Here is a 17,180-nt window from a genome sequence, read left to right as displayed (position 1 = left end):
GGTATTTCAGTTGCATATATTCAGGCTTAGGGTATAGGGACATTTGGTGTGTGCCAAAAGCCTAATGAAATATGGGCTTTGAATTTCAAGGTAGCTTAACTGAGGTGTTTGGGAAGCAGTTCAAGGTATAAAGAGCTGAGGAAGGAAGAGTCCTTTGGACCAGAGAGGGCGATGGAGCTTAAAGAGTAAAGAAAACAGTCAGAGGTGCATCAGGATATTAAAATGGAGAAATATAGAGGGACGAACAAGGATGTGAAGGGCTTTGATAGAAGGGACATGGAATGGGCAGAAAAAGTAAGGACTTAAGAAAGAGAGCCACAGAAGGAGTGACAAGAGAAGAGAATAATGGCAGCAAAATGCTGGATAGAAGTCTTTTTGATGGTGCTCATGCTGGTGTTACGTTGACTATGCATGGAAATTTATTAAAGGGATCAAGTTTGTTTAATATTTCTGTTCAAACTGAATCTAGATTCAAAATAAAAATTACTACCAAGCCAAGTTCAAGGTTATTTTATTAATTTACAAATTAAGTTCAGAGTAGCTCAGGGACTGCCTGAGCCCTTACATCCCAGCTTGATCACTGAGAACATCTACAGGAGTGTTGTTGGTCGTTTTCTCAGTTGGTGAGGCTCATTTGACAACAACAAAAAATCAAGCCTTTAATGTTAGCCTATACATTCCTTTACGTTCTTTCTAGTCAAATATAACAGAAAGTGACAAGAGTGTTGTAATCTAATAGTGATATTTGCAGAAGTGCTATATTATGGAAGGTAATATCATGTACACATACCAAAATGCATGCTTCCAGTCAGATTCTAAAAGCTTGATTCCTGGGTTGAATTCGGATTTCTTACGTTTTATCCAAAGCTGCATGAAATACTTGATTCTAGTGGGTACCAATTTACTAAACAAAAAAGTACAGCTTCTATCAATCTGTCACACTAAAACTACTTCCTACCCATGCATTTTGATGCTTCTTCTATATCAAAGACTGGCTAACTTGACTCCCTGAACCTGGACTCCTTTCCCATTGAAAAGAGGATGCAGCCTTGCACCATGTCAGATATTGGCTTCATTTACACTTAATGCTAAGCCACAATTTATTCAACAACTCAGGAATCATCTTGCAGATGAGCAAACAAGCAACAGCTTGTTTCTCCAAAGCTTGACTTGTTTTCTAGCTGTTCTTGCCTTGAGCCCTTTTATCAGAGAACATCTGGAGTGGAATGGTTAAAAAAACCCAAAGTTTAAGCGAGGCTGCTGGGTCCATCATTGTTAAAACAAACCATGGTTCTAAAACCAAGAGGAAAAAACCCAATGGCTTCACAGTATGGTTTGTTGACAGAAAAGAAACCATAGTTAGTCTGCTGGGCTGGGCTCACATATTCAAACAAATCACACTGGTTAACCAAACCATGGCTTATCATTTTGTGTGAACCAGACCTGTCTGTCTACCAAGCTAAGTATTAGCTACTCAGGCTGTCCAAGGTTTCTAAGATTGCAACATGTGACTTACCACCGAGCTAGTCTCTCCCTCTTGCATCCTTATTCATAGAGAACACAGTAAAACTAAGTAGGTCAACCTTCAACTTTACCTGAAGCCTGTCTTTGAAAAGATTTTACAGCACTGAGTACAACAGTAAATGAAAGGACTTCTGTTGCTCACATTTCTATAAGTGTTACCAGCTGGAAAAACTCAAGAGAAATTATCGTAAATATTCTGCAAAGCATAACCATCTTAGCATATTTATGTTTCCTTTTAAGCAACATTTTGATATTCCCCAATAGAATACCACACAATTGATGTTAAGCACATTAAAGTCATAAAACGCCAACTTACTGAAATTACACAATCTGCTACAGGTTTCTTAAGTGCACTTTCTGACGTATCTTTAAGCTTAACCAAGAGCATGCCTGTAACCTGTTCAATTGCAAAGGGTCTCTCCTCATCCAAGTATCGTACCTGCAACAAAAGGAAAACAGTATCCATTAAAGCACACAGTGCCCCAGAAGTGTTACATTTTATCATAATGTGTTTCCAATAAGTGTTTAATGCAATCTTCCAAAATATTGCCACAACATTTAATAGCCCTCTGAACTACAATATAAAATGCCCCATGGACATGTCAGATATCCACTCAATATATTTTGTATGCATACCTAAAGGTAAATCATGCATGCAACTAACATGTCGTGAAGGTACATTCATTAGGCAGATGAGACTAAATGTACACTGAACAGGAATCCACAACCAATCACAATATGGGAATTCTGACTTACAGTGATATATATATATATATATATATATATATATATATATATATATATATATATATATATATATATATGCTTTCGTAGATTTTCACGGGTACAGGAATGCAGGTTTTGGTGTCCTCGGGTGTCTTCCCGTGTAAAAGTTGGGGTGTCTAGGCGACGTTTCGACGAGGTCTCACTCGTCATCTTCAGGCTGGTGCTTTCGGCTTCTTGTTACTGGAACAGAGCAGGATCTCAGTGTTTGAGTTCCTATAAATACTGTTGAGGGGGTGTGGTGTATAGCGTCCAATGTTCTGGGCAGAGAGGAAGTTCCCAGGCTAGTGTGCCTTTTCTTCTTTTGTTCCTTAATTACTTGAGGGATATCTTGAGTGATTTCTTGAGTGATATCCTGAGTACCACTTAGGTGGGTCATTAGGTGTGGATTAGTTGCTAAAGTCTTTGTGTCTTGACCTCTTGAACTTTGTGAAGAGTTTTTCTGAGAAGATGGCTGTACTGCACTTAGTTGTGCTCTTCGGGTGGTAGAAACTTCGTGAGCTTCGATGTTGTATCTCTCTTCACACAAGTGCCCATTAATGAAGCCTTGACAGCCATTCAAAACAAATACAATCCCCCCGAATACATCTTGGACCTGACCAACCACTGCCTAACCAACACGTACTTCATCCACAATGGACAAAGATACAAACAGATAGAAGGAGCACCTATGGGATCACCCCTCTCACCGGTCATCGCAAACCTGTACATGGAACACTTTGAAACCAATGCTTTAGACAAGTCAGAACACAAACCCAAACTTTGGCTCAGATATGTTGACGACACCTTTGTAATTTGGCCACACGGGAAGGAAAAACTGGATAGCTTCCTCACACATCTCAACAGCCTACACCCCAAAATACAATTCACTATGGAAATAGAAGCCAACAACCAACTTCCCTTCCTTGACGTCCTAATCTACAAAAAACCTGATGGCTCCCTAGGACACACTATCTACCGGAAAAAAACACACACCAACCGCTACTTACATGCACAATCACACCACCACCCTGCACAAATAAACTCCGTAGCCAAGACTCTCATCTCCAGAACCAAACGCCTGGCTGACAAAGACCACTTGACAACTGAGTTACAGAATCTCTCAAATGTGTTAATTGCCAATGGATACCAGCAAAACAGGGTTACGAAGCTAATCCAAAAAGAAACACCCCCCAAAAACCAAGACACAGAAGAAAACAATGGCATGGCCCTCCTTCCTTATATCAAGGGCACTACAGATAAAATTAGCAAAATCCTCCATAAACACAATATCAAAACAGCCTTTTGCACCAACCAAAAAATAGCCAATATCCTCAGAAACCCCAAGGATAAAATCCAGTTGGAAAACCAAGGGGTCTATGAAATACCCTGCAAAGTCTGCCCAGCCACGTACATTGGACAAACAAACAGACGAATAAATGCACGTATCGCAGAACACAAGAATGCCGTCAAAAAAGAAGAAAAAACTTCCTCTCTTTTCCAACACATGAAAGAAACAGGACACGAAATTAATTTTGCAGATTCCAAATTGCTCTTTAACATGGAACATCACCACAAGAGAATAATCATGGAAGCCATCGAGATAGAGAAACACCCTCACAACATGAACAAGCGTGACGACACATCCCGCTTGCCAGACATCTGGAAATTAGCCCTCCCCACAAAAACTGACACCAGATCCAGAGGCACACAGAACGCCATCACCAATCAACCACACCAGACCCAAACCCAGACCCTCTCCACAGATAAATTACAGACACCATCCAGTAGCCAAACCATGGTGGCACCTCCGGATGCTGCACCCCCCTGCAATCCCTACACAGATCTGGCTGACACAGGCCACAAAACCACAGCTCGCCCCTATACACGAAGCCAAGCCAGAGCACAACTAAGTGCAGTACAGCCATCTTCTCAGAAAAACTCTTCACAAAGTTCAAGAGGTCAAGACACAAAGACTTTAGCAACTAATCCACACCTAATGACCCACCTAAGTGGTACTCAGGATATCACTCAAGAAATCACTCAAGATATCCCTCAAGTAATTAAGGAACAAAAGAAGAAAAGGCACACTAGCCTGGGAACTTCCTCTCTACCCAGAACATTGGACGCTATACACCACACCCCCTCAACAGTATTTATAGGAACTCAAACACTGAGATCCTGCTCTGTTCCAGTAACAAGAAGCCGAAAGCACCAGCCTGAAGATGACGAGTGAGACCTCGTCGAAACGTCGCCTAGACACCCCAACTTTTACACGGGAAGACACCCGAGGACACCAAAACCTGCATTCCTGTACCCGTGAAAATCTACGAAAGCATATATATATACATATACATACATACACACACACACACACTTACAGTGTTCACACACAGAGAGAACACTTTAAATAAATAAAACAAAAGAACAAAAACTACAGATAAGATTACTTTAGAATAATGATATGGAAAAGGGAAAAAAATGGTCTTTCTTTGCTGCCACACAACCATCAGAAAGGCCCTCTTCCAGTAGCCATCTGCCTCATCTCCCATTTGAGAAGTGCCTCCAAAGATGCACAGACAGGTTTATGTGAGCAGATTCAGTATCTCCGTTATACCTTGTGCAAATGTTCAGATCTATCTCATCAAATCATCAACACTGCCCTGTTTTGGCACTGAACAATCTGGCAAATCAAACTGAAGGGATCATTTGATAGGATGCACAAAGCACCATAAATATTAACAGTTTAAATGTAGATATTGCAAGACGGGCTGGAACACTCACCTTTACTCCAACACTCCCATTAGGCAACTTCTGAAGCTCATAGGGCAGTTTGGCTCTTTCAGCTTTTATAAATGGATCATCAAATGCTCTCCCGTGCAGTTTTTTGAACCCATGCAATGTATTCTTAATATTTGTGATAATCTGTTGAAGTATAAAATTGCCATTACTAATTTCCAATGGTTATAAATTCTCATGAGAAACAAGAACTGCTGCTTGGAATGACAACAGCTTTCACTAAAGTACTAATAGTTTAATCTTTACCTGGCTCTTTGCTGCATTTCCAATAGTCCGGGCTTTAGCTCCTAGTGATATACAAGCTCTGAAATATAAAAGATATTCAATTTTCAAATGAGTCCAGAAAAGAATAAACAGGCAGTTGGGGAGACTTATTTCTGAAACAAGCAGATTTTCTTTCCATCACACACGATTAAAATTGCGTCATTAGTTATCTTAGTAGCAAAACCATGCAAGTAAACCATTGTGGTACTAGAACAAATAGCAATCACACAAACAGACTGAACTCACACCTGCATCTCAAAAACTCAACCATTAGCATAATTTGCAAAGCAGAACCTTGAACTATCATCTTGACACTCTCCACATGTATTCAAATTCAGCCAACTTGCTTTATTCATCCATCCTTAAAAGGACAGATGGTCTTAATCTCAAGAATCTATCTCAGAAATTGGTGAGCTAACATATGGAGAATTCTATGTAATGCATTCTAGTAAGATTGTCAAATTTACATCTTTTTCTAACAAAAACACAGCTCAGGAATCATCTTGGAGATGTCACAAAAAAAGGAACTGGGTAATACAGTACAGTTAGTTTAAAGTACACATTTGCCTGATAGTATAATGTTAGTTAACGACTGCCTCAGTTCTGTTGTATATACTGACTTTCTTCAGCCAGAAAAGTAAGTATATGCCCAAGACTGACTAATGCCAGCCTTAGCCTTTTTTTCATTTTTTCCACATGGAGTGATGCACCACCCTCCATTTTTTCAAAGAGGCACAGCTGCACTTCGTAGCCAAGAACATGGATACCCCCTGGTGTGCGACCCAAAGCTAATTCTTGTTTTAATTGCAGACGGTAATTTTTCAGCAATGTGGGATAGGAAATAAGAGACAGTCGTTGCCCACAGTACATTTTGCTTGCATATTGCATGGCATGATTTAAATTAAAAAAACAAAAAAAAATTGTACATACTATTTTCCACAGTTATTGTTTTCTTGCTGCCCATTACTAAGAATAATTATAGTCTCAGATATATAGATATGCCCCAATACTGCCTTTTAAGCACTTCCTAATCAATTCACGCCTAGTTATTTACAGCTCCTTATCAGCCTAAAGAGCAGAAGTCATTATTCTTATCCTACATGTATGATCATTGTAAGATTTATAATAAGGGTTTTTAAAACTCTTGGGCATTTTAAAGTTGGTGCACGTGAGGTCCTGAAATAATTGTTTATTATTTTCATTTATTATATTTCTATCCCACCCTTCCTCCCAAAGCATTAAAATGACTGGGAAATTACAAATATCTTGTTTATTACAGTTTTTTGGTTCACTGGATGTACTGCACCATGGGATGCATTACATCAATCAACAGCAACTTCATTTTACATGCACTCATTATTTGTGCAGGTAATCATCCTCCTTCACAATTTTCAAATCCTCAAATGACAGGGAGTTTTAGGGGCAGATTTTTACAGGGTTACTTCCTTGTGAAGAGCATTCCCAGTTTTCAGCACTACCAAGCCTTCCAATGCAGCTTCAAAACAGCAACTGCAAACAGTATCTTACTTCTGTAATTCCAAGTGTCACAAGAACGAAGCCATAAAACCTAAACATCCAAAGCCTTATACTAAAAAGATCTGATAGATCATTTGGGACTTTCTTCTTTAGAGTAGCTCCTTGAATGTTTGTATAACTATGAAAAGGCCAAAGTGCTAAATTTTAGGAAACCTAAGGTCCAGATGCAGCATACTGATAACTGTATGTTCTCCAGGAGCTAGACTACATCATCAGGTCTAATACAAATCAGAAAATTTTGGGCTTCTCTGACCTCAATGACCTGCATAAGGCTCGAAATAGAAAACATGGCATTTTGAGTTAGCTTAGGAATACCCCACTTCAATTATCTTTTGATCAGGCATGTTTCCCAAGATTATGGAAGCTCATTTTGTATTACCAATTTAGTGGACTAGGATTCTTAGGATATAAGCAGAGATTGGCTAAATTTTATCTCCAGGAGCTGGGTTCTCCCATTTTACTAGGACAACCCAGATCATGAGCTTCCCATCATGGTACTTACACTGTTAAGTTTAAATTATGATTTTACAAGAGCTATTTAAGAGAGCTTAGTTAAGAGAGCTATTTAAGAGAGCTTAAGAAACTTCATAGCATGAGAGATCTGTTCCTTTAATGGTTCCAACAGTAAAACTTATTTTGGTGCTCTCCTTGGCTAGAATTCCAACAGCCTTGAATAGCTGCATCTAGCAAGTCCTTTACATACAAAAGTTTTAAGAGTGGATATTGGTTAAGAAACAGGAAGCAAAGAATGGGAATAAATGGACAGCTCTGTCAATGAAAGAATGTAGAAAGTGTCATTCCCCAGGAATCTGTATTGAGACCTGTGTTTTTTAACTTGTTCATGAATTATTTAGAGATTGAGTAGTGTGGTAGTCAGGTTTGCTGGCTAAATTGTTCAGGGAGATTAAAACAAAAAATGACTGAGAAGAGCTCCAAAAGGATCTCTCCAAACTGAATTAATGGGCAGTAAAACAGCAAATGCAGGTCAATGTACGCAATTTTAAAGTGATGCACAATGGGGCAAAAATAAATGAATTTCACATATGAAATATGGGGTCTGAACTGGCAGCAACTGACCCTTAGGGTGGTAGGATAGCTACCAAAGCTACTGTGGAAATAGAAAAGGGTCAGAAAAGGGCAACCAAATTGATCAAGGGAATTTAGCAACTTTCCGGTGAGGAAATATTACAATATTTGGGGCTTTTTAGGTTAGAGAACCAAACTGTGGGAGGCAGTGGAAGACAGGAGTGCCTGGCGTGCTCAGGTCCACAGAGTCACGAAGAGTCGGACACGACTAAACAACAAGTTTAGAGAAAAGCTAAGAGGAGACATGATAGAAGTTTATAAAATTATGCATGGTGTGGAGGAAGTGGAGAAAGAAAGGTTTTTCTCCCTCTTTCATTAACATCAGACGCGATGGGTAATCCAATGAAGGTGAATGTTGACAGATTTAAGACAGACTAAGGAAAGAATAAATTATTCACAGAACTCATAACTAAAGTATGGAATATGCTCCTCCAAGAAGTAGTGATGACCACCAAGTTGGATCACTTTAAAAGAAAATCAGACAAATTCATGGAAGATATGGCTATCAATGGCTGCTAGCCATGATGGCTGTTCTACTTTCACTGCCAGAAGCAGTATACCCCTGAATACCAGTTGCTGGGAATCACTGCAAGAATGGGATGCTGGACTAGACTTGCCACAGGCCTGATCCAGCAGGTTCTTATGTTTTTCATCTGATAACTAAGCTACCTCAGTCTTATTATTATTTATTGAATTTATATACCACCCTATACGCAGAGGTCTCAGGGCGGTTCACAGAAAAGTATTCAATGGGGAGAGGGAGAGAAGAGAGGGACTCTTCAGCATTTGTCCCCATACATTATTTCTTGTAATCGTCATTAAAAATTTATGGTAAATTTTCTGTCAAACCTTTCTAGTAGCCATGTAATACACTTATTAAAAGTAAAGCTATTCCTTAACCTTTAGCTTTTATCCTCAACAGCAATGAAGTCTAGGTATAGATGCAATGCTAAACCATAGTTTAGCACTATGAAAACAAGCCTGACCAAACGTTGGGCTCACATGCTCCCTACTTCTCCAGAACAGACACCACCAAGAGACTGGAATCGACGGGCATTTTAAAACAAACAGATTCATTTAAATTTTAGATTTTTTAAACAATTCAGGAGCAAACAATGCTTTATGGTCCTAGTATGCTTCAACAACAGCTGTGAAGGAGGAGAGAGAAGGGTTTGGAGTGCATAAACCCAGGGCCTGCAAGCCAAGGTTCTCCCCAGTAATTGCTAAACTATAATTTAGCACTGTTTGCAAACAGGACCCTAATATAACTGCTTTTACTCATGTCCATCCCTTATTACTTTTGCTTTCCCATTATTCCAATCCCATCCCATCTGTTTCAGAGGCAGTATCTCAAAGAAGCAAAATGTTGAAAATAAATATCTTTGTGACCTGGCTGTGAGCGTTCAAATACTGAACTTTTGGTCTGATCCAACAAAAAAGTTCTTGCATGAACATTCTAACCTTTCCTATAATCATGTTTTCACACCCTCACTACATTTATGCTATATTTAAGTGATTAATGAATAGTTATAAGCTTTCCTAGCAATAAGCTTGCTTTTCAAAGAGACAGAAAGCCAGCAATTACAGATCCCCTGCTTTTTGTTATGTGAATCCCTAGTTTGTGCTAGAATAACTACACAGAGATACTGCTCATTTACCATTTCTCGCTGTAACCCATGGAAACAAGGGAGAATGAGGAATCTCCACCTACTCTTGCATACTCTGTTATTATACGTACAGCACACCAACTATTCACTGACATCACCTTCCATGCCCTACATCCAGGTGAGGCAACTGAACAAGTAGTAACAGGTCAGACAGAAGGGTGTGGGGTGTAAAAAGAGAAGAAGAGCTGCGTCAACTTTTATCCCTTCTATCCTGCCTTTCCTTTTTATCCACACAACTTCAATATGGTGAATTCAGAGGGTGGACTGTAAATGTTGCACATTGCTGCAATCAGAATTACCCCCAAACTGAGTATTTTATTTTGTTCATGTAAAGTATTATAGCCACCTTTCAAGCTTCTGGAAAGATTGTGTCAACATTGAAACCTTGGGGTTATTTTTGTTGTCGTTTAGTTGTGTCCGACTCTCTATGACCCCATGGACCAAAGCATGCCAGACACTCCTGTCTTCCACTGCCTCCCGGAGTTTGGTCAAACTCATGTTGGTAGCTTCGAGAACACTGTCCAACCATCCGGGGTTATTTACCAAGTAGGAAAATGCTTTATTCTTTCCCCCCTGTCCAAACTTAATTAAGTCGTATAGTGAAGAGCTCACGAAAAGAACAGAACACTGAGTAATGCACGAAATAATTCCCTCGGGATTATTTGATGCTGTAACCTGCAAGACACAGGGTTTCAACCACGGGGTTGTGATCTAAGACTCGAGTTGCACACCAATACTTCTACCATTTAAAAAAAAAATGGAGAGGGGGATTATTTTCAAAGAGAAGTAAAATTCAGAAGGACGATGAGATGGCAAAAGACCCCCCCCCCAAGTAAAGATATAAGCACGGTTTTTAAAACAGTAAGTAGGAAGAGGGTCCACAGCCCCCATTATAGGTTGAGGCTAAAAGTGGGTTCCAAGCCCTTAAAGGCTGAAGGAGATCCAGACCTGTCATCATAGTGACTAATTTCCGAGGGAGGTTAAAAAAACAACAACCCCCAGACCGTTCTCTTGCGGAGAATCGGGGGGTGCGGAGCGTCACGAATTTAAGCGAGATGAATGCAATCAATCCTTGGGAGGGGGGGAATTAAAAGGACGGGGGTGCGGCGAAGAGAGCAAGGGGTACATGAATGAAAATGGAGGCGCCCGGCCGTCGCGGGCAGCGGCTGAAGGGGAGAGAGGAGAGACACCGGCGCCCGGCCGTTTCTCATTCGAAGCTCATTATGCGGTGGGGAGACGGCCGGTAGTTGCTGCGTAAGGTGAGGAAGCCGGTAGTTATTTGGGGCGGGGGGGGGAGAGAGAGAGAGCGTGCCGGGAGCGGTATTGGAGGGGGGCCGCTTTCCTTCTCGGGGCCTAAGACCAAATGACGGTTGAGAGGCCGGCGGCGGCGGCGAGAAGGCCGGTTACTCACGGGGTGCAGCGGTCGCTGTATTCGTTGGCGATGGTCTCGATGCCGCCGCTCCTCGCCACCGCGATGTAGCAGTTCTGGAAGCCCAGGTCGATGCCCACCACAGACATGGCTGCGCCGGGTGTGGTCCCCTTTCTTCCTCCCCCCGCTTGCCCGCTGCTGTGGCGGCGGTGCCTCGTCGGGCGGGCGCTGCTGTCGGCTGCGGCTGTTGCTGCGACGCGGTTCCTCGCTCGCTCGCTCACTCACTGCGGAGCAACAGCCACCAACCGGCACTTCCTCGCCTCTGCGCACGCGCGCCAGAGGCCGCCAAGCGGGGACGCCGCGAAACTCCGGCTGCGGCATTCGGCTCTTTCCGCACAGCCTCTCCGGCAAAGCCTCCCCGAGTTCGAGAAAGATCTGGAAAGGGGGCAAGGTGAGCAGCGGGGGCAGAGCGCGCGCGGGGAGGGGGGGCGGTGTCCTCGGTCGCCATCTTGCGGCCAGATGTCAGTACTGCTGCTGCTGCTAAAGTGGTTTGGTCGCGCGGCAGGAACATGTGACTTTGGAAAAAGTATTTCTGGGCGTGGCCTAACATGACCGAGGCCGGCGCAGCAGCCCTAGATATTGTTATGCAGAAATAAATTAAGCAACGAATTGAAAATCTACAGAGAGAGATTGGTTAATTATTGAAATGGGGCTCCCAGGCGCCTGATGAGCAAATAATAGTAAAAGGGGGAAAAATTAAAAAGAAACACTACAACTCAATCGTATTGCATAAGCAAACAGTGTTCCTGTTGTCCAAAATATATATTACTTATACAATAGTAATAATTAAGTTTTGCATCTTGGGAAAACATGGTTGTTAGCCAGGCGACGGGGTGGAGGTGGCAGTTGCTATGCAACGTATATATTATGGTGTGAAACCTTTGGCCTACAATTTACTCTGACCAGAAACATTTATGGAGTGGCAGGGATAAGGTTTCTAGTGAAAACAGTTCACTTCAGGGAACATGGGCATAGCTAGGATTCCAAGGTTGAGCTTTTTTTGAGAAATCATGGGTAAATATACCCCCCAAAATAGGACATTATGGGGGGCAGGCTTTGGTTGGGGGGGTAGAACCTCAGTTAATTGAATACTTTCAATGCTTTTCAATATTTTTTGTGGGTGGGGGGCAGCTGGTCCCCCTTGCTCTCCCTTGTCAGGGGATGACAGTGAAGGTTGGTTTGTCAGGTTGGGTTGGATGCTGTTCCACCATTGCCCTTATATCCAGTCCAGCTTCCTGGACTTCTTTTTTATATGCAGTTCTGATTGAAACAGTATGAGGTTATTTCCTGCTGCTGCGTTTCCAATTTACTTCCTTCTTCTGTTCACACCACAGCCGGCTGGGTGTGTCTTCACCCAATTATTGCTTTTCCTGCTCTGAACACCCGTCAGTGAAGCTTTCGTTGGCATGTGCCATTATTTGTGTGCATGTATCCTGAACTGTTCACACCAATTGTGGCTTCCATTTTCAAATCACACTGAAGCTCGTTTGAGGAAAACGTGTATGGAATAGGAGCATTTCTCCAGAAGCTACAGGATACAGATGGATTGGGTCCAACATCTTGTGAACCCGGCTTAAAAATCCGGTGTTGGGAGTGCACTGGAGCCACAGTAAATGGAAATGTGGTCACACCCTATGACTATAAGTCTCCACCCCAGAGTAGTCTTGGAAATTTCAACAGGACAACTGTGACATACTAAGTCCTTGAGGATTTTTAAGCTCAATGAGTCATTATCAGATTAAACCATGATTGTTTATTAACTTATCATTTACTGTAATTACACAGATTGACATAGCTAAGCAGATCTTATTTCATGTGGGTGTTATATATTATTCTTCATGTTGTAAATCTGAAGACATGAAAGGGTTTTCCCATTATTAAACAGCATAGATACGTTGCAAGGCAATGGAAGTATCTATTTCGATAAAAAGGTAATACAAGAAAGGGGGAAGGGGAAATACATTTTTATTACTGTTTTTTATTATGTCTTTTGCTGCATATTTACAATAAAATCACTTTTTTAAAAAAGGGCCAACAATGTATTTTAAGAAGAACGGTATAAAAAGGAACATCTTTGCACTACAGAAAAAGCACATTGCCCTGATTCTCAGTGATGAGTTAATTTATACATGTAACCTGAACTCACTACACACACCAGCACTGCTAGATATTAATGAAAACTAAATTCCAATGATAAGAAGCTATACAAATGTTTTGTTATAAAAAGACACCTGGCTGATAGTAAAAATTAATTGGACAATAATAAAAATTAATAGATTATCCAATCAATTCATGTCTTGATTGTTCACACTCAACCCCCATCCTCAATACATGAGCGGCAAAGATTGCACAGAAATCTTATAGATCTTATCAAAAACCTCTGTGATGTGTTTTGGCGAAGATGTCATACCATTGTGACATGAAACTTGGTAATATTCTGACACACACAGTGTATCATTGCCTCATGAACTAGACTCCATTTGCAGGTGGGGGGAAATAACCTTTACAGTGGGCAAACCAGAAAGGCATTTCAGCTGTAGTTTTATTTCATTCATCACCTTCCTTGTCTATATGTTATTACTTTAGGACTTTGCATAGCACTCGTCCGATCAAGGAGACCTGAATCCTACATCACTTAGAGGTTGAGGGCAGTTTTGTTCTATTGATTCCACACCCTTTAGAATCTTCCACATTGTTAGGTAAGCGGCCAAAGGAATGCAGAATAAGGAATGTTCAAGGTTCACTGCTGTCATAGCAGCAGAAGTATTTGCTTATTATGGTTTCCCTAATTCAGGTATGGGGAACCTTTGGCCCTCCAGATGTTACTGAACCACAACTTCCATCATCCCTGGCCACTGGGGACATATGGGGGTTGTAGTTCAACACCATCTGGAGGGCCAAAGGTTCCTCACACATGCCCTGATTAATCACAGCATGGTCTCTTCCTGACAGCAGGACCAGACAAGCTCTTGCCCCCTTTACAGCTATTCAGGCCAGAATCACAAAAAAAGTATGTTTCTGGTAATTGCTCTATGCACACACAATTGCTCTATGCACACACCCTACTCCCATTTGTAACTGATGGACTATGTATTTACTTTATTAAAAAAATCACCTGCCCTTCACACAGTGCCGACAATTACAATATGTGAATGTAATGAAGCTGCATTCTATTGAGTCAGACTATTGGGCAATCTAGCCCAGCTCTGCCAACTCTGACTAAAAATAACGGCGTTTTTTGGAGGTCTGGGCAAATGCACTCTCTTACGCTGGTGGGCCATCTCAAGCTCACTTGGGAATGGTCATAGGCGCCATCTATGTGGGGCTGTTGGGGCCCAGGCACCCACAAATTTTCAGTGAAGGGGCTGCCCCCAAGTTCTACTCAGCAGCATATGCATGCCTCGGGGGTGCGTGTGTGATGTCAGCACACCCCAGGCGCCCTTTGTCACGGGGACAAGGTGATGCACCTGGCAGTGGTGGTGCAGCAACACTCAAAGAGGGACCTGGAAGTGGAGCTGCCATTTTAATTTACTATTATGCGCAAAGAGTGCCTAGAGTAGTGACACTCTAGAACACTTGAAGAGTCTTAAAGACCCAGAAATCCAATGTGGTCTCAGAACAATCTGCATTACTCAAATGCTTTTGTGTCATCCAGAGTATGTTACAAGTAACTATGTCATAGAAATCTATTGTGAAGAAAGCAATTAAAAATGTAAATTAGGGAGAGAGAGAGAAAGAGAGAAAGAGAAAAGAAATTTCCACACCCAGTGATCTAGCAAAGCAGAGATTACTAGTCAGGGCATGTGTCAGAGGGATTTCTGTAAAACATGCCCTCTACATCAAAGGAACAGGTTTTTAATTCCAGTACTATATTGTAGCAGTTACCTGCACTGCATTGCAAACCGAATACTGAATGATCAGGCCTGAAATCAAGAGGTGATTAAAGGAGTAGTCACTAGATTTTCATCATTAAATCATTATTTTCCCTTTTCTGATACATATGTCAATGAACTAAAGTGGCCTCTAAGTGTTGCTGCACTGAATAAAATTAAAATGCAGTGTTTACAGATTTATAGATGTGTATGAGAAGTGCCAGGAAGGGAATAAGGAGGCTAAGCTCACCACAAAATGTCATGTTGGGAGGGGCAGCTACATGATGCTGATAGTTTCCCCAAAAGCATTGCTTTAGGGACCATCATAGGTAGCTGGGTATCTTACTTGTATTTGTCATTTTCTAGATACATTTTTGGTGATAATATTTGTTGCACCAGGTTGCGCACAGACCAGAACTCTTTTTACAACAGTTGAGGCATTGCTTCTTCATAATCAGGTGGAAACTGAATGAAAATAGAGGTTCAATGCAGCACTTAATGCTCTTATCCATGATAAAGGTATTTTTGTCATGTTTATTCACAAGTCTTATTTTAGCAAATGTCATTTCCAGTGGTAATTGGAAGTGTACTGTTAAGCGGGTCCTGTCTGCTTGAGAGTTTCTAGTTGACCTCAATGGGAAGAGTCATGAAGAATTATCCAAGTATCAGTTTTTCTTCCTATTGGTTTCCTTGATCCAACCCCCTCTTTTTATAGTCTATAGTGAAATACCACTGTTTCACTACAGACATAGTCGCCACACCCTGAGAATGGCTTAGATTGGCTGGCTAATCTAAACCAAGGGAGGGTAGCCGATGGGTCTCAAACCCTGGATAAATTAGGAACTTCCCTCTGCATGCGGCAATCTCCAGCAGATTGAGCAGATGAGACCAATAGTGGGTCCAGTGACAAAGACAGTTTCTGCCTGTGCTGCAGAGAGAAGTGAGGGACGGATGGGGTTCATTAACCTGGGAGGATAGCCCATCTAAGAGAAGGAAATCAATGATCCTAAACTTCTGCTGCCTTGCAGAATATCTCCAGGAGAAGAAAACGCTAAATTGGAGTGAAGTCCCTAAGACTGTTGGATGGCGCCTTCTATGTCATCTTCTGGCAACTCTTCAGCCCAGCTGGTGCCAAATGTATTGCTCTGCTTTCCTTTAAACCACATCAGTGAGGCCAAGATGGGGGTCTTATTGTCTTGGCATCCCAGGGCCTCCATACACACTGCCCAGGCTTGCACCTCAAGGTCACTTTGGTACTGCTAACACAGAGGTTTGATTTCACAGCTGGAGGTGCACTCCATTGTCTCTTGAGACATACAGATGCCAACAAGACTGACACTTATACCTGCACTTTTTAAAAAGTTCCAATATAATGTTATAAATGCACAAGCAAATGAAATTGCATTCTCCTCTTCTAAAGTAGGAAAATCTACAGTTAATGAGAAAGCGCCTTTAAAGGCTGCCCTAGAACTGCATAGAAAAACAAATGTTCTTATCTCTTGACAAATACAGCCTATTCTGTGAGAAAAGCTGCCTTTCTGAGGGCTTCACTAGGGAAGACTATAGATATAATGTGCCTTGCAACCTCATCCCTCTGCAGCAGGCTGTAAATCATTTTACCAGCATATTCAGTTCCAAACATTATGCCTCCCTTAAGAGACACAACTGAGTAGCAGTGCTTATGAAAAACAAACCACTGAACATAACACCTTGTAGGCTCATATACAATTCATTCCCAAGGAAAACAAGTAGGATTTTGGTGTGTTGCCATGGTAACCATCCTGTTGAATTTCTGGACCTTTTGCCCTTAATGGTGGTCATGCTATTGCATCAACGTATTACTGCTGCTTTCATATTTTGTGGTTCCTTCTCTCCTCCAACGTCCTATAAAGGTTGCCACTGAACTGTAATGGTTTACATGAGATTTTTTAAAAAATAAGAAATACTTTCCAAGGTCCACAAAGGTGGTGATAGAGGGAAAGGGAATCTGGGCATCCAGATTCTTAAATGGTGGACCAGGGCCCACAACTGATCCTCATGCCATAGTCTACCTAGTGCCTCCTCACACACTCAACCAGCCCTCTGGCCATGCCATAGTTTTGGGTTGAACTGAAGCCAGCACCAGCAACTCCCCACACACTGAACAAAGGTTGTTGGTGAATTTGGGAGGGGTGAAGGCAGGTGCTTCCTTCCTCTGAAGGGAAAGGGCCATAGGATGTGCTAAAGGAAATAGTGAGTGCG

The 17,180-nt window shown here is 41.7% G+C and overlaps 1 protein-coding gene and 1 long non-coding RNA gene across 2 annotated transcripts in view; one reads left to right on the top strand and one right to left on the bottom strand.

The window, feature by feature from the left end:
• The window catches only part of HSPA4L (heat shock protein family A (Hsp70) member 4 like), a 28,809-nt gene extending 17,500 nt beyond the window's left edge, over positions 1-11,309 (bottom strand). Inside the window, exons 1-4 of the mRNA XM_081926436.1 lie at positions 11,050-11,309; positions 5,332-5,389; positions 5,071-5,211; positions 1,841-1,963 (exon numbers count right to left, since the gene is read on the bottom strand). Of these exons, the coding sequence (XP_081782562.1) occupies positions 1,841-1,963; positions 5,071-5,211; positions 5,332-5,389; positions 11,050-11,156 (429 nt within the window). The 5' untranslated portion in view covers positions 11,157-11,309. The remainder of the gene's footprint in view (positions 1-1,840; positions 1,964-5,070; positions 5,212-5,331; positions 5,390-11,049) is intronic.
• Positions 11,310-11,331: 22 nt separating this feature from the next.
• On the top strand, positions 11,332-12,827 carry LOC309378388. Its single transcript, XR_014172041.1, has 2 exons — positions 11,332-11,458; positions 12,402-12,827. It is a non-coding gene; the product is annotated as an uncharacterized lncRNA (long non-coding RNA).
• Positions 12,828-17,180: the final 4,353 nt, after the last annotated feature.

Source organism: Podarcis melisellensis (assembly GCF_964234715.1).
Source record: "Podarcis melisellensis genome assembly, chromosome: 9".
Lineage (NCBI taxonomy): Eukaryota > Metazoa > Chordata > Lepidosauria > Squamata > Lacertidae > Podarcis > Podarcis melisellensis.
Note: the sequence above shows the minus strand (reverse complement) of the source record. Positions and strands in the feature narration are given on the sequence as shown.